The sequence below is a fragment of the Acanthopagrus latus genome, chromosome 21 (assembly GCF_904848185.1).
Source record: "Acanthopagrus latus isolate v.2019 chromosome 21, fAcaLat1.1, whole genome shotgun sequence".
Classification (NCBI taxonomy): Eukaryota; Metazoa; Chordata; class Actinopteri; order Spariformes; family Sparidae; genus Acanthopagrus; species Acanthopagrus latus.
Genome location: NC_051059.1, coordinates 9,632,276 through 9,650,104, shown reverse-complemented (window position 1 = coordinate 9,650,104; position 17,829 = coordinate 9,632,276). Strand labels below are relative to the sequence as shown.

The 17,829-nt window shown below is 43.5% G+C and overlaps 1 protein-coding gene across 1 annotated transcript; it reads right to left on the bottom strand.

Moving 5' to 3' along the window:
* Positions 1–1,805: 1,805 nt before the first annotated feature.
* Positions 1,806–15,696, bottom strand: scinlb (scinderin like b). Its single transcript, XM_037084724.1, has 17 exons — positions 15,544–15,696; positions 12,403–12,590; positions 10,833–10,987; positions 9,011–9,172; positions 8,537–8,686; positions 7,968–8,057; positions 7,512–7,644; positions 6,740–6,828; positions 6,398–6,613; positions 6,179–6,312; positions 5,926–6,016; positions 4,433–4,603; positions 4,179–4,353; positions 3,577–3,692; positions 3,339–3,416; positions 3,164–3,224; positions 1,806–2,627 (listed from the first exon to the last, which is right to left on the bottom strand). Exons 2-17 carry the CDS (start codon positions 12,581–12,583, stop codon positions 2,467–2,469), a joined length of 2,163 nt encoding a protein of 720 aa, XP_036940619.1. The 5' UTR covers positions 12,584–12,590; positions 15,544–15,696; the 3' UTR covers positions 1,806–2,466.
* Between the last annotated feature and the right edge of the window lie 2,133 nt (positions 15,697–17,829).

Here is a 17,829-nt window from a genome sequence, read left to right as displayed (position 1 = left end):
TACCGTGTCATTGGATGCCTGTGATGGCGCCCCTGTTGTGCGGTCACAGCCTACATGGCTATTTAAAGGCAGGTTTCAGAGGTGCTGTCTCATGTTTATCGCTCAGGGCCGTCAACACATTGTTTCTTCAAAGTCTATTCTCGATTCACACCAAGATGAGATACTGCATCTAATGTTGTTTGCCTAACAAGAACATGAGGCGCTCGCTAAAATTCAGCATTTTAGGTTTTGATATGTGTTAAAAGTATTGTGTTGCACCAGCTATATGTTTTGAAAAGACATTGAGAACAGCTGGTTATACATCTTAAAGTGGGATTGTGTAGTTTTGAAGATGAAGTTCAAACTCAGAAATGTTTATTGTTTCCATATCTGAATAAACAAGCTGTTCTCAGAGGAATATTTGTCTTTTTTAGCTGCTTAATCCTCCACCATGTTCACTTTGTCATCTGCTGTTTGATGCAGAGCAGGTGGTGTACAGGGGCTTTGTCAGAGCTTTTCCACTGAAATCAGCTCCTTGGTGTGACCTAAAACAACAGTCTGAGAGCTTGAAACAATAAAGTTGAGGACCAGAGCTGAAGACCATGTGTATATGTTTATGCAGAGTCCGCCACATATAAAGTAAAACATTGTGAAATTGTGTTGTCCTTTAGGGTCAGTTTGTTTAATTAGTTATGGAAACGAGAAGTTTGTTCATTGTGTTTTTAAGAATAAAAAAATCAGTCCATGAAGATCTTTCTCTTCTGATCAAACCTTTTCCTCAAAACTAAATAGTGCACCTTTAAAGGATAAGTTCACCCAAAGAGTAACTTCAGTCATTATATAGGATACACACCTACAGGCCATTGTGAAGTCAACTTTCGCAGTCCACAAAACATTTCTGGAGCTTCACAGCAAAACACTGTTGCAGCATTCTGCTGAACAAATGAAGCTTCCATTAAAGCATAGTAAAACAACTGAAAACATAAAAAAGCTCAATACAGCTGCTTAATTTAAGTCTCCAGATGCTCTGGGGCCCATACTGATTTGAGAATATCTTATTTAACCTATTTGTTAAGACAAAATCTCCACTGTAGCATCTAAGCTTAAAGCGTTAGCATGTGTCCTGTGGGTACCAGACCACACGTTCTGTGCCCCCATGTCATGAAGATGCCTTGTTTCTAGTGTCTATGACTTATCAATTGTTTCCCACAGTTTATAAAAACACTGAAACTCAGAAACTCAGTTGGAAAAAGAGGAATTTTTAACCCCAAAGAACTAAAACAGATCAATTTCAGACTATACATGTAACATAGTGAGATGGATGATGCCTTTCTGTAGACCCTAGTCTGTAAGTGGTGGATTTGTCTCCTTGGGGCCCTTTTAAGCGTTTTTTCATTACACAGGGCCTTTGGCAATCGAACTGTATCCTTTGAAATTCATGAAAGTGAATGATTAAAATGCTCACGCAGCCATCCATTAGAGTTGGTATTGTTTTTACATTTACTAACAGGATATACTGGGCTACACTGTATTGAGATTGCAAAATGCTCAATGACTCAATGACATGAAATTGCATGATCTTAAAAATCACTTCCCTCAGAAACTGATGTGCGAGCACAGCTGTGATCTGAGCTTTCCTGTCTTCTTCTTGCTTAGACAGATGCTGCGAGCTGCAGCAACATCCCATCCTCTCCCCAAGAGAGGAACTCAGTGAGAGCCAACTGATAGACCATCTGACAGTTTCTATATGTTCAGATGCTTGTGGTGCAAAATAGGTATTAGTGCTCATTTAGGATTAGTTTATTGCCCTGAACAGAAGACACAGGTTTGAAATACTGGGAGTTTTATTTAAAAGCCATCCATGTGAGCAATTCAGGGTCAGGTAACGTGGCACGCGTACACACCACTGTACGCCTTTTTTAAAATTCACAAGCACAAAACATGGTAAAAAATATGCAGCATGCATCTTCTGAAGTGTACAGCATTGCAGTACCAAAGATCAAACACATGTAGAAACAGAGTAATAATGGGTTGAACTGTTTGTCTGACATACTAGTTTATTATGAGATAAAACGACTGAAGACAGACAGAAAAGAAAGCATGATGGTGTCTTCTGAGCAGTGAAAGAGAGCAGAAAGAAACAGGATACATCCAGCTGCCTCAAATGGCTTTTCCTTCCCTAATTTTTCGTTGATAAGGACATGAAGGCAACAAGCTGTTGTGGATGCAACAGATCAATAAACCACTTCTATCAATGAAACATAATGTTGCTACTGGAAGCCATTTGACTACTGATGTGATGCCTTCCTGTTTACGAAGTCCGACGCACTGCACCGTGACCAAGGCAAAGAGGCAGCCATTCAATGTGATAACCTGATTACATAGGTTTTGGCACTTAGGGATTACAGTTAAGATCAACGAAACAGCATCAGGAAGCGCTGGACAGGTGAGAAGTAAGACTGGAAAAGATAGCCTGGGGTTTTGTGTTCAGAATTTGCCGCGGATTCTGTCCAGTGGGTCCGTCTCCCACATCTTGGGATCCCAAGCCTGGAACCAGCCAGCGAAAGTTGGAGGCTCTACTCCCTGTTTGATGGTGGTGATGGGCAGTCCTCTGCGACCGGACGGGTCTGAGTCCACATATTCCTTTGCTGCATGACAAGAAGTAGATAGAGGAAGGGGTAGAAAGAGGGAAAGAAAATCAGAACATGTACAAATCTAAGAGTAATAACTTTGTTGACAACAGTCTATGGATGGATACTTGCTTTGACACTTGGTTATAAACAGAACATTGATCTCCTTGTAAGCTCATGTTCAAAACTTTATCAAGTTTTCTCCACTGGAAGGGAACGCTAGTGCCGTTTTTTCACCAGCACTTTTGGCCATGCCGAGTCAAACTGCACACTGATTTGCTTTTCCATTACCAGATTTACTGCGCTGAGTTGAGCCGAGACGGTGTTGGACCTGCTCCAAGCATTTATGGATGGCTGCTTTGAAACTTACAATACAAAACAGTTTATTATCATCCTGCTGAGGATGCAGGACGCCTTTAAAATCTTCGACTTTAATTAAACCCACAGTTATGACTCTACTGCACTATGCTTTCTGGCAGCAAGTATCTAAAGCGAGACAAATTGATTCTGAGTGGTACATGTGTTCCTTCCTGAAGGGTTTTCGTGCGACAAACCTATTTTGGGAGCTCCTTTCCTTTCCTCCTCGTTCGCCTCGTTGCCGACCCAAAGGAAGATCTACAGGGAAGAGAAACAGTCATTGCAATGGTCTCCAGTGATGCTGAGTTTCTTTCAGCACACTAAAGATGTTAGCTGTATGCTCTGGTGATGGGGACAGAGAGCCCATCTTACCTGGTCCCAGGTATCTAGGAGCATGACATCATCAGTGGCCAGGTCTGACTGAGTGAAGTCTCCTGGTACTTCTTCAACCTGATAGACAGTGCAGAAAGAAGTTCAGACTGACTATGTGTATGTTATTTTATATTACATCATTCATATATATATATATATATATATATATATATATATATATATGTTGACAGAGTAAACCACTAAAACGTTCCACATCTGAAGCATTTATGTGACTTACAATGAGTCTGCCAGTTTTGTTGGAGCAGCCAAACAGACGTGGGGGATGGGCTACGCTCCTCAGACTCTTGGAGGTCTGGTATTCCTTCTTGCCACCAAGTGCAGACCAGAAGTCAGCTGTGGGGGGGTGAAGAAAATACAACAACCATCAGCTCTGGGCAAGTCAGGGTCAAGAAATGTCATCTTGTCAAGTTTAATCACAACAGGACAAGAGTGGAAGTAGTTATGTCTTAGCAACAGTTGATGACATGAGTCCGATAATATCAACTTTTCAATTTTCTACTAAAATGTGGCAGGCCATATGCTGTGTTCATCACAGGTGAAAACACTATCAGAGTACAGTGCCCCTACACCTCTCCGGTTTAAAGTGCTTGCTTGTACTTGTACATGTATTGCTGATTTTTATTAGCTAGTAATCCATTACTTTTTTTTCCCAAGTAAAACCTTGAAAACTTAACAAAAATACAGTGCAGCCATTAGACTCATGAATATGATGTTTACACAGAGCAATGATGCACCTTCCTTCTGTAATTGTATACTCAGACCAGTGCCCCTTCTCTCATTGTCTCACATACAGTGTATTGGTCTTCAGTGGACACCCACCTGGTTCCTTGCCCTCCGACACCTGGCTGGGACTGCCGCCCAGGAAGCCCACCACATGTTTGGCAGCATCCATCTCTTCATCACTGGCACCCACACCCCGCCAGACAAACAGGGCACCCGGGGTTTTCAGCACAAACACGTCGTTGGTGTTCAGGTTGGAAGCAGAGGCCTCGACCTGAGGGAACAGGTGAGAGGAGGGGGTCAGTGGTCCCGTAAGGAATGTTGACAGGCAGGTGTACGGGCAGAGAGCTCACCTCCACTGCTCGGGTGGCGCCGGAGGAGCTCTGGCGGATGTGGAAGAGGCGAGTGCTGCCGGCCTGTGACTGTCCACCTTTGGATGACGTCCCTCCGAGGTGGATGATCATGGGTTTGCCCTGGAACAGGCTCATCAGGTGTGGAGGCTCCTGGCCCTGAGTCACTCTCACCTGTAGAGGAAGTCATTACAAAAAGCAACATGAAGCTTGTCGGCCCTTGTAATTAGGTGAGCTTATATGAGCCTTTATGTTGTGTTTTTTCATATCCTGATTTTTGTGATTATCATATTTAATGTCAGCAGTATAATAACAAAAGTCTGTATGTCTAACTTAGTCTAACTGTCTAACTGAAGAGGACCATACCAATACTTTAACAAGTATCAACTTTTAATGTTTCCTTCTTCTCCGGCAGCAAATGCAGTTTAGCTAAAGACTCATTTGAAAAGTCAAAACCAAAATCGTAACTTTTTCGTAAATATGTGTAGACTTTATGGTTTAAAAATTTAGATACACAACTCTCAGAGGTCTCAGGATGCTTGACATACAGAACTGAACAGAAACCTGTAACCTGTGTAAAATGTGGATCACAAATGCTACCTGTGATTTACACACGACATGTAGTAAAAAGTCTAAAACACGCAGACCTACCCTGTGTGGTATTTTAGGGGTAAAAGTATAAAATAAGACATTTCTGAAACGGTTCAATGTCATCAGTGTCAGTGGGAGTTTGTTTTGATGCCTACATGCAGTAGATTGAGTTGAGCGGTATTAAATTGAACATTACAGTGACACTGCCCTCTGCTGGTCATCTGAGGTTGGTTGTTTTTTTTTTTTTAGGAAAGAGGAGTGAAGTTGCGACTGAGAGATTTGGTCTTGGCAAGTTGTATTTAATCCGCTTAAATAATTAAGTTTAATAGATTTTTATAAGATGAACACTCATTAGAACTGAAGGGCTGCTTTTTTTCTATTGTGCTGTTATCATAAAGGTATCCAGATGGTTGGCCCTCTGTCTCTAGAGGAGCTACTAAACTCAACAACTGTAGCATTGGTTCGGTTTTAATAAGCCTTAAAATACGTTTTATCTGGTGTGTTTGTGAGGGTCAGTGTGAGTGCTGATGAGTTCTGACTGGACTTGCACAAAAAAGTGTTTTCTTAATAAATGATGAAAGCCCCGGGCTGTTTGGAGGGCTGGGTGGTGGGTGACATCGAGATATTGATGAACACAAGTCTGTGTTATTGTGAGAGTTTCAAGTTAGCTCTTACTTTGAGACACCTTGGCTGCAACTTTTTACTCAGCTTCCTCAACCCTCTTCTCATATTCAGAGAACGTGAACAACTGCCCCTTTGTATTCACTTTAATACTCTCCTGTGTCTCAGCCAAGTCTGATGTTTATTTAGTCAAACATTGGGGCATTAGCGTAACACCGAATCTGAGCTCATGTCTTTTCACACAGAATGCAGAGGTGAGCAGTGCATCAGCGTCGGGCTCTAACCTGAACCGGGGATCCTCCCATTGAGTCATCGAGCAACACTGTGAGGAACGCCGAGGCCGCCAGCTCATCCTGCGTGCACTTCAGCCCCTGCCTGAGAGAGTAACACACACACAGACTGAGTGCGATTTATTGCCATGCATGTGGTCTCAGACTGGGTGTGGCGGGAAAATGTGAGTAAGCGCTCCTTACGAACACCTCGCAAACCACACCGTGTACACAGTGCGTGTTTGTGTTGGTCGTCCTCTCTACCCACCAGGTGTATATGATGTGTTGTTCCCGGCCTCCCAGTCTGTAGCTGTAGAGGATGAGGTAACAGTCTCCGCCGTAGAAGTGACCGTAGAGGGAGGGATCCACGGGCGCCTTTGCTCCGTTCTCAACGCGCCAAATCTAAAGGCAAGATCACAGCCCTGTTTTGCCGAGCCTTCGCACGTCGTTTTATCCACCAGACTCTTTAAAAATCTTCATCTCCTACCTGGACTTTGCCCTTGCCATCGTCAACCATGCCGTGCTGGGCTGCCATGACCTTGTTGGAGTGCAGGGTGGAGGCGTCGAAGGGCACCTGTTCCACTTTGGCTATGCTGCCGATGGTGTAGGCCTTACTGGGGCCCGTAGTCTCGTCTTTGTCCCGCCAGTCGCTGAAGAACTGCTTGAACAGAGTCGTCTCAGCTCCCGCGGGAAGGACTTGGATCTGCGAGGGAAACGGGTCAGAGAGGGATTTAAGACTACGATTAAAAAGCTGCATCTTTTTGTCACCATGTGGAAACAAGATGCTGCTTTTCCGCACAATTCATGTTGATGCACAAGTCACTTTTACCTGTGTCTTATTGGAGTAACCCTTGTCTTTGATGAACTGCTGACCTGCTGACATGGCTGCTTTACGCTCTGACATGTTGGCTTTGGGACCTGGTCGGAGTCAGATAAGATATGACACGATAAGAAGGCCATAAATCTCTGCAACAAAAAAATAAACTGCCTGGTGATTATTAAAGGATTTAGTGGTATTGAGCAGTAAGGCTGCAGACACCAACCAATGAAAAGCAACTTAAAGCTCTCTCTGGAGCCAGTGTTTGGTTTGTCTCTACTGGGCTACTGTTGAAACAAGCCAGACTCTGGTAGAGGAGCTGCTGCCTCTATACACACAAAAGGCCACAAGGATTCCAGTCATTTGTATACTCTTTTCTATACGAGCGACATCCACTGCTTGTCTGTCCATACTGGGAGAGAGATCCCACCTCTGTGGCTCCTCCTAAGGTTACTTCCATCTTCTCTTTCCTTGTTAATGGTTTTTTAATATTGTAAGTTTTTCCTTACTCCAATCAAAAGTTCTAAGGATAAAGGATGTTGTTCACTGTACAGATTGTAAAGCCCACTGAGCTTTACAGTGTGATTGGGTTACATAAATCCTTTTTTTTTTAACATAGGGCACCCGCACCTCACTTCTGAAAGGCTCAAAAACATACTTGAAGGCACAACCACGTGTGTTTCAACAAGCACGTTCATGATTTTACGCAGAAGAAAACAGCGTTGAGGATCACTACCAACATCAGTTTTTTTAAATTGTGCTATTGAGTCCGAAAAATTGGCACCTTTCCAAACAAAGATGTTCTTGTCCACCCCATTGTCCAGGATGTAGCACTCCTCAGGGGACAGCATGGCCTGTTTGAAGGGACTGGACGGAGCCACGGAAGAAACCTTCATCGTTCCAGATGCATCGGAGATCTGCAGAGCAAAGCGACAGCATCACGTACCAGCGAAATGTTAAGCGAGGACGTGTCTTCAACAGCTTGGAAGCGTCTTTATTTGTTCCGATATCCAACCAACATTTTTCAGTAGTGGAGACTTTTTCATATGAGCTACATTCATGTAGTCATGGGTTCATAAACCAATATATAACTCAAATATGTGGGCATCTTTGAAGTTCAAGTTTCAAAATTTCAAATCTGGCTTACTGAAGTAGCTTTGTAGCATTGGTTATGAGATCTAAGTTTCCACCCAGGAAAACAACACATTCATATTTGTGAATGGTCAGTTTTATTTCTCACCATGTAGAGGGCACCCTTCTTCTTGTTGGAGATGTCAGCCTTCTCATCATCCGGAGTACTGGGGGCAATGGCTGTTTTGGGCCCCAGAGCCTAAACAATCAGAGGAACAAGTCACTGTAATTTCCTTTTTGTCATAATTATAACTTACACTCGAAGTTATGGTTGTGTTTTTTGCACACACAGAAAGACACAATAGGGTTGATAGTGATTTGTTTTACAGACTACGCTCTACAGCTTCTCTCAGGTTAAAAAAGATCCAGATCAATTTAAAATGGATTCATTACACCTCCCTCCCTCCTCTCGCCCTCATTAGGCCTCTCTGGAGTTTACCCTCCTCCCTTGCTGTAAAAGGAGTGTTTACAATTCTGCCTTGGCACAGAATTGGCACATAAGCAGCACATTACAAAGGACAGCATTGTGTCTGCGCGTTCCCACGCTGTTTAACTCACCGTCCGTGAAATGCATTAATGTATAGCTGCTGCTCACAACTGATCACCTTTAGGGTGACGACTTCAGTGTGTGGCTCATATTTGTGTGTGTGTGTGTGTGTATGTGTGTGTGTGTCTCACCTCTGTGAATGCTTTTGGCTCTTCCCCCTCCTCCACCATGTGCAATTTGGCTCGTCCGTTCCTCTCATTATCTCTGATGCCAATGGAGACTTCAGAGGCCTTCAGCCGCTCATAGCGGTTACACTCACTGCCACACCACTGATAGATGTCCTGCAGGAGAAGGAAAGTGAAAGTTATTGTACTTCAGATTTCAGTCCTCACGCAGTGATAAAAAAACAGCTATATTATATAAGTGTATCTGTTTACAGTGCAATCAAGCCAATTTTGTTTGTTTTAATAAAGTATTGATTTGATTTATTCTATGAGTAAACGTTGCATATGCATTGTCACCAGCATAGTTTATATGCTGCAGATGTACAAGTTACAGCAGCTTTATCGCTATCACAGTGACGACTGACAATGAGCTGTCGTCCAACTAGACAGATACACACACACACACACATACACACACACACTAAAACTGATGAAACCCACCTTGCCCAGGTCAAGAATGAAGGAGTCCCCCTTGTTGAAGCTGGCCCAGGACAGCTCCACCTCTGTTGCTCTGATGGCCCTCCGACCCTTGAGATGCAGCAGGCGCTTCGCACTCATGTCGTTTGTCACCACATGATGAAAACCTGAGGCCACGCCCCCTTTCTGTGGCCAAAAATGAATAAATAATTGAGCTGATATTCAGGTTCATTTTGAAATTTGTATGTGAGCACAGTTAAGGGAGGACAAAGGGATTATTTTAACACCACACGTTCACAACCACTGTAGTATGTCAGGGTCTGAGGCAGGATGTGTGGAGTCACATGATTTGATGAGAGATCAACATTCCCGGCACAGCGAGGGTGAAATGAGTCTTACACAGTAACGTAACACTTCAAAGGACTAAAGGCTGTAAATTGTGATGCCGATTGATCAGATTCAGATAGCATTTACCATGAATCCGAGCCAACAAAGCTAATAAACCTTATCAAATGGGAAGAATGAAACTAAAATGATGTCTGCTTCCAGGAGAGGATCATGTCTGTTCGGTGCAAACAGTGAAGTACCTGGGAGGCAGGATTTTCTCGTAACGTGCCGTCCTTGGTGAAGCCATTAAACAAAACAGGTATTTACCAGACATGCAAATTAAAACACTGCAAATGAGCAACAGACACTCTTTCTGTTGGGGAGCTGGAGAGATAAACAACATGACTACTTTGAAAAGACCATGTTTGATGAGCTTCTCAACAAAAAAACTACAGCTTAGATCCACCCAGTCGTGACAGCAGGGTCAAAGAGGGACTTCCTTGCCCTTAAAATGTCCGGTGAGGGTGTAGCATCTACCCACAAAGGCACAGAGTCTTGTTAGCATCTGGAGGAGTGGCTGCTTAGGCCGCAAAATGGAAACCACATTCATGCTGTTCGTCTTCGTGCCTTTCACAAGTGAGGGGCAGGAAAGTTTTCCATGGCAACAATGCAGGCTCTGTGTATTCTAATGCAGGGACTGGGTCCTAACAGTGGAATTACCAAAACTATGAAGAGATAATGAGGTTCGGTTCTGTCTCTGTGTTTCTGCACATGTGCAGAGCAGAGTTTCCATCCTCCGACTCTGCAAAAGGCAGTAAACAAGACTAATTACATCCATCTAAAGCCAGGAGGCTGTTTGGATGGTTTTCATGGCAATAAGAAACAGATGGCTGGGGAAAAAAAGAAAGAAAGAAAGAAAGAAAGCAGGGGGGGCTAGCTTGTGTCTCACAAAATGTCCTCCTTTGAATACGGTGGTTGCCTTGCATTCAGTCAGTCGGTCAGTCAGACACACCCCGGCATGTGTTGCGGGGAATGTTGTGGATCCCTCTGAACTTCAGACTCATTAGCCTGATTGCGTGGCAAAGTTCAAATGGGATGCTGACAATCATTAAGCCTCGTAGGTACGTTCCATTCAGAAGTGTTCTGAGGCAGACTGTTGCTTCATTTGTGTGTTTCGTTTCATCATAACTTTCGCTGTCACTTTCCAACGTTTCTGTTGGACTTAAGAAACTCGGCCGCACTGCGTTTCAAAAGAAACAAGACTTGAGTCACGCTACCAGCTCTGTGGGGCTGCGCATACATGGGCACAGCAGCGATTTCAGCTGACACCAATGCTAACATGCTCATGTTTGTTACATTTGTTTAATGTGCTAGCATGCCAATATTTGAGCTAATTTGCTCATAAGAAAATACATGAGAGAACATGAATGTGTAACAGCCCAGCAACCAGGTAGGTAACCACTGATCCAAGGGGACACCGCCTGTATGAGGTTTTCTCTGTTGTACCATTGAAGCTCACCTGGTATTTGATTCCCGACTTGAAGTACCCCAGAAAGGTGTTGGATTCGGAGTTCTGCACATCCCTGTACTGCACCGGTTTCCCACCCAGGAAGTCGTCCAGCTGCGTGGCAAAGATGGCCACCGCTCCGCTCTCATCCTGGGAGCACTCCTCCCCTGCAGGAAAGAGACACTCGAGTCACGACCGGATGCTCTGAATCACATAAACCACATCTGCAGCAGAGGCAGGACTGGTGTCCTGTTATTACCCTCAGATGGCACACAACATGCATACAACTATTCCATAATTGTACATGACTAATTGTGACCCCAGACTGAAAGATGGATTATTTTCTCATGTTTCATTTCTACTGCAACGTCTCACAGATGGTTGCGCAAGACAGCGGCGAACTAAAAGGAGTCTTGATCCTCGCACTGGAGGAAAGTTGGCTGGAAAGCTACAAACATGTAGAGACTGGTGCCTCTCTTGTGGCCTACAAGGGTATTCCAGATGTGAGTCATGGAGCAGTTTCATTTAGGGCCCTTGTTTTTGTTATGTAACTGAAAATTTACAGAGCATTAAAGGATTTCGCCTGCAGTTTTAGGGATTTGAAGCAGTAACCGCACGTCAGTGTTCGCTCTCTCTGCACAGGCCTGGACTGAGCCCGCGATGAGAGTCAACAGCACGGAGAGAGGGAGCTGCGAGGAGGAGAGGAATTTCACAAGGGGGTTCGACTTTTTCTGCCACTCATTCTTCCGAGGATGTTTCAGCAGCGAGATCTGATGCATCATCTGATCTTTTGAAACTCCAAAACCGTAGCTATTGTGTTCCAAATGAGGAAGCTTCGATCGCTACGTTCTTCTTACAACACATGAAGCTTTTGAGTGTGTTTGTTTGGGGGTTTGTATCAGCTGTGCAGGAAGTAACCTTACATTTGTACATAATATTTCACTTTGGTCAAATAGTTTTAAGGAACTGATTACTATGCTATACTGTCATTTAAACAATGGGCACTGGTGAGATTACATAACTCAAAGCAGAAACCTCAGGATCGCAGACTAGAGTTTGAAACTATAAAACGGCTATTGTTAAACTATAAAACCTTGCATCAAATAACAAAAAATGGGAACGAGAACAAGCAATAACATTTAGGGAACATGCCGCAGTAAGATGGCTTCTGCTACCAAGCGTGTTGCTGATGGCAGAATACGTTTTAAAAAGCAAGAGAAACAGTTAGATTTCAATCAGCTGCACACTTTTCAAAAATGTTTTAAGGTGCATCATGACGCATCATGTAGGAATCTTTCAAATTCATACTCGAAACCAACATGGCAGCATACCACATATAAGAGTAACCACTAACTGTGGCTGTCTTTAGCTTTAGCTTTAGCTCAGTGAGCAGTTCAGATTGGCAGCTCTGGGATCAGCGGGGTGTTAGTAGGGTGTTACATTGCTGACACAGGAGCTTTGGAACAGGCTAGCCGGTCAGCATGCTAATTTTAGTAGATGTTTCAGTTGATTTTTTTAATGTTTCAAACTAAAATTCCTACATATTTCCCCTTGAAATTCTAAGGAGCGAATTAGGATTTACCCAGCCACATGTGGATGTTGTATGAAGGGGCCGCGGTGGTGAAGAGCAGCAGGTAGGCGTCCCCGGTGTAGAAGCTGCCATGCAGGGCCTTGGGAACAGGCTTCAGGTCCAGGTTCTCGATACGCCACACCTGCAGCCCGGGCTGCTTTCCTGCAGCCGCAAACTCCTTATGGGAAACCATGATGGCTCTGAGAGAGAGAGAGACAGAGATGAGATGAAGGAAGAAGGAGGAACAGAGGGAGTCGGGGAAAAGGCGGGGAGTGGTTTTTAATATTTTTGCCTTGCAAAAGTGCTGTAAATGGAATCTTGTAAATGCCCGAACAATGGAAAGAACACACCAACGTCAACTTTTGTTCCACTTCATGTGTTTCACTGTGCTTTTGGAGGGTTGTGGGTTACAAGCATCTGACACTAACCCACAGTGGATATAAATACATGTGTTATCTTCACCAGAGGCCTCTAACCATATTTGGGCTTTCAGCGTAAGGACTTCACCAGACTAACTGGTTCCTCAACCTGCAATTAGACATTCACTGCTGCTGTCACATCTATAAATTGTTAAGGTGCAATCAGTCGTTGAGGTGTTTTTCATTTTTAAAAAATGAATTGTATGTGACATTTAGTGCACGTCAATCAAGTTTTCACATCATTTCAGAGGATGAAATGCTCTTTGACGGGTTGGGAAAATTTGTCCTACTTCATGGGCCAGCAAAAAACACACTGGGTATTCTCAAACATGCACCGTGACATAGCCTAAAACAAGGCTGATTTTAATGCTGTAGAAATGAAAATAATTATAAAATCCAGTAAAAGCTGTCACAGAGGTGTATCCTCATTTTTGCAAAATAAACCTTATTGAACCTGTAACACTGGTATAAAGTGAATTGTAACTGAAACCAGACTGTTGCAGGAACTTTGGATCAGAAGAGATTTAATCTCTAAATAATCTGCCAACACAAGAGAGATAGCCACTGATACGCAGCATGACGAGCCTGACCTGGTTTACAAACTCTCGTGTGTTTATAGGAGATATGAAGTGAAAATAAACCTAATGTTATTGTAGTATTACTGCATGGGCTTGACTGCAGACTGCTTCAATAAACAGTTTAACGGTTTTTGACGTGATGATGTCTGTTTAGCATGCTAACCAGCTAGCACTGGCCCGGGTTCAAAGATCCTGTGCTGGTTGGCGTAAAGACCAACATGTCTGAGGTGCTCCGAGCTCCCAACAAACAGATAACGGTTACTCAGGCAATATGTTGCACCCTATTTGTTTATGAATTAAATGAGCGGTTGATTCTCACACATTGCACCTTTAAATTTCAGTATTATCGAACCTTTGGTTTATAGTTACATGTGTAATTAGTAAAATATGGCCAGAATTCAAATGTAGCTCCACAGTTACAAGGGGCACCAGCTGCTGTTGCTAGCTATCCATGGTTGTAGTGACAGGCTGCCATCAACCTGTTAAATAAGTTGATTGATTCTTAGTTCAGTAAAAGATAGAGACCTGAACAGAACGTGTGTTGCTGTATTTTCGGTTTAGAAATTCAAGTCAGGACAGGCCAGGGCTAACTGATCAGCACACTCACTTTGACAGAAATCTCTTCAATACGATACATAAAAGTCATAATGTCGAATTTCACACAATTTACACATTGTGTTGATAGTCTTAGTTAATTTTTTTTTATGCTTTCATCAAATTCTTAGCATCATCAATGCATTTAAGACTGTGACACATTAAAAGCACATGAAAAATGTTAGTTTATAGATTATTAAGTGTCAGATGTTGTTTACGTGACATCAACTGTGTAGCGTTCTGCTGATACAGTTGTTTGATTTTTCCCTCCTTGCTCCTTTAAAGGAACTCTTTTTATATATATAAAAAAAAACTTTATATCATGATGAAAGTGAACCTTTGCACCACTGAAGTTGACAGATTATGCAGATTTATTTTCCCCCAGATTACACAAGATAAAGATTACAAATCGGTTCGGCTGCAGGATTATTGCTGCAGTTACTCTGACGTCGACTCTGACAGCGCGAGATCTGTCTGATCTCCACTTCCTCAACATATGACAGCCTTACAGCCCACACTTTACCCTGTGGTCCACGCACTGCACTCATCCTACACCTGCTCATCATACACACCCAGACAGGCCAATTAAAAGATTGCACCCCGCTGTTTGATTAAAGAGCCTGCCAGCCGCATCAATCAGACATAATGCAAACAATCACAGATCATCACCACCTGAAGGAGTCATATGATTATGCAGTTTGTTCAGCTGTGTTCAGCTCAGGTTTCATTGCAGAAAGAGAGAGAGAGAAAACACCCAGTGGACTTCCTGTAACGTGCTGATCAATAAATGCTGCAGCATGGACACATGTCCAGACCACTTAGGATTAATGGACAGTCTGGAGCCAAGACGCATTGTTAACAACACTGCTGTGCCATAACACTGAATTTAATGCAGGGAGGTCTGCTGGGAAGAGGATCTTCATCTGATCTGCTGCCTCCACCAGCTCTGCTGCTGATTGGTCAGACTGGAAGCTGATTGGATGTTTCTCTTATTTATTTCAATGACATGATAGCGGCTGTAAATTCATCCATGTTGCTTCCCTATACGCAGTATTTACACTTTGCACTGCTCCTTTTTTTTTTTTTTTTTTTTTTTTGGATCATTACATAACATCCAAGCTACTACTTCCTGCACTCGTCTCGCAGGTTTTTACACTCCAATTCATTCACAAGTTCGTGACAATGACAGAGTATGTTCCCCGTAATAAACAACGCATTAGCCCGTGTTTCCATAACAAACCGAGACGTGTTGGTCCCTCTGCTCTCCTGCACGATCACTGCCTGCTGCGACTCACGAGAGAGAGAGAGACGAACGAGAGACTTTCCACATCTGGAAATCCGAGCGCTTCGGATCTTTACAATCGCAGAAAACAGAACTGGCAACAGAAACACCAAATCTGGCAACGAGGAGAACCAGTGAGCGAGAAATCTGCTGACGATCCTGCACGATTTCATTAAAGAAGGAAAAAAAAAAAATACAGAAAGAATGAAAGAAAGAAAGAAAAAGAGACATGTCAGATGAATCAAAGTCCAAAAAAAAAAAGAGCCATGCATGAACTCACAGTTTGCAAGTTGAACCACACAGGAGAGAGGAGCAGAGGCTGATGGAGGCTGTAGATGTGGGAGTGAGCCGAGAGTGAAGCGTTTTATTGTTTTAGTATGTTGTGGAGTAGGAGGAGGAGGAAGAGGGGGAGGAGGGAGTGTTCAGGCTCTTGCTCATGGGTCTGGCTGAGGAGGAGACAGAGCGCCGATTGGCCGACAGCAGAGATGAAGATGCTCCTGCCACCCTGAGCGAGAGAGGATTTCCTCAAAGATGCGTTTAAATCCCCTGTTTGTCCGTCAATGTCTCTCTCTCTCTCTCTCTCTCTCTCTGCTCTGCGTGGACTTGACTCTGTGCAGCGCGTCTTGTTCACTGTGTTCTCAGAGAGGCAGGGGCGAAGTTCATGGAGTCATAATATCACCGTGAGCCAGCGGCTTGGATCAACACACACGCCGTGTGTTTGCCTTTGGCTCAGAGGAACCGCGTGACCGAAAAGCCAACAGCGAGGAAAAGGTGCCTCCCTTTGATTTCCTGGAGGGCACAGTCAACAGGATTTGATGTGGAAAATATGGTGGCACCACGGTCACACAGAACACAGACTGTTTCAGTCAGAAAGTTTCGATATAGAGAGGTTTTTACAGACAAATCATGCTTTTGCTTAAAGGTTTTCGTGCGTGACAAAGGTCTTGGAAGTTAGGGTTACAGGCGCTCCTCTCTCCCACAGAAAACACAGCCCCTGAAACGCCTCCTCAGTAGGTCCTGCCTTTAATTCCATGACTTTATGACATCACACATTTCAATTATTGTTGCATAAGTTCATGGCTGAAGTGAAGCTAACTGGAAGCTGAAAGCTGACAGAGCCAACTGGGGACACAGTGAGCGGTGCTGGCTCAGACATGTGTGAGCCGACCAATCAGATCAGACTGGGTATACAGGAGGCGGGCCTTAAAGAGACAGGAGCTATAAGTGTATTCATTTCAGGCAGAGGGGGAGCATGGTGCAGAAACTGATGTGTTTTTTTGAGCATTGAAGCATGTAAAAATATTCTAGTAGTAAACCAAAATAAAATTATAAAAAGCATAATAAAAAAAGTGATAAAAAGTCTCCCTCAAACCCTCTCCTGCTTTCAAAAGCATCTCTGCGTACAGTAAACATGACAACTACCACTAAGAGAGGATGGACAACATTAACTTGGACGAGTACTGTCTCATTACACACACACCAAACACATTATTTCCTACAGCTCTGCCCCTCGTTGCCACTGCACAGAACCTGCTGAGTTGCAAATCCAAGTTCCAACCTGAACACATTCACACACAGGCCACACCCAGCCTCGATTTACTCTTTATTATAGTTAACTGTTCTTATAACATGATAATTTATGTGTTGATTCTAATAAAGCACCAACACATCTTTGTAAACACTTAACAATGGCACAAAAGGGAAAGGTCAGTCAAACTCAACAAGTCCAATCAGTTTATTTTAACATTAATGACAAGTTATTTTTACAGCTGTTTTGGAAAACTACCGTGATGCAACGACATCTTGCCACAGTTTGTCACCCCAGCCCACTTCCTTTCAAACTTTAAAGAAACCGTAATCAGCGTCTGCAACAACATCATGAGAAACTGTTCTTCTTTCTCCTGAACTGTGCCGGCACGTAGTTCATTGCATCAATTAAAGCAGAAGTGGACCGCTGTTATTCTGAAATCCAACAGAGAGGAAGAGCTTTTCCCAACTGGGCCCAATTTTCATGAAGGCATCCCGACTTCAACTGAAACTTATCTGAGGTTGCAAATCATCTGCGGACCAAACCGGCCCCTGTTTAGTTGGAAAATGTGATTATAAAAAAAAAAAAAAACAGGATTTCTGCAGAGTTCATTTAATTATGAGCTGCGGCAATAAGCACAGGCTCTATGTTCAAGTTTCCGCCAGGGAAATGCTTCATATTAAGCTCCTTGCAAGTCATTATAAGATGCTTATTAGCACTATGATGTGTGAGAGGATCTCATTATCTACAGCCGTCGCCACCATACTGATAGGAGGTCATGTGAAGTTTCGTACTCATGTATGGAGCTTCGTAAGCAAAACAGCGCTGCAGCAGATGGGGCCTGGTTTTACGACGTAGAAAAACAACTGAAAAAAGAAACACGCAAGTCTCCAGAAGCCCAGAGATCCCAAACACAATGAAAAGATTGATAAGACGTTATCAGCACCCTCGATGTGCAGCCGAGCTCGTGCACCAATTCAGACAGGGTGCATGCAACAGCTTTTAGCATCGCAGCAACAGTGAGGATATCAGTGTTAA

What these genes read in the sequence shown, in the direction of transcription:
- scinlb (XM_037084724.1), bottom strand. Translation starts at nt 12,583, where the DNA reads ATGGTTTCCCATAAGGAGTTTGCGGCTGCAGGAAAGCAGCCCGGGCTG. An exon ending in AGAAGGGTGCCCTCTACATG is followed by an intron (nt 7,645 to 7,967) that starts GTGAGAAATAAA and finishes TTTGCTCTGCAG; the next exon opens with ATCTCCGATGCATCTGGAAC. An exon ending in GAACATCTTTGTTTGGAAAG is followed by an intron (nt 6,829 to 7,511) that starts GTGCCAATTTTT and finishes GACTCCGACCAG; the next exon opens with GTCCCAAAGCCAACATGTCA.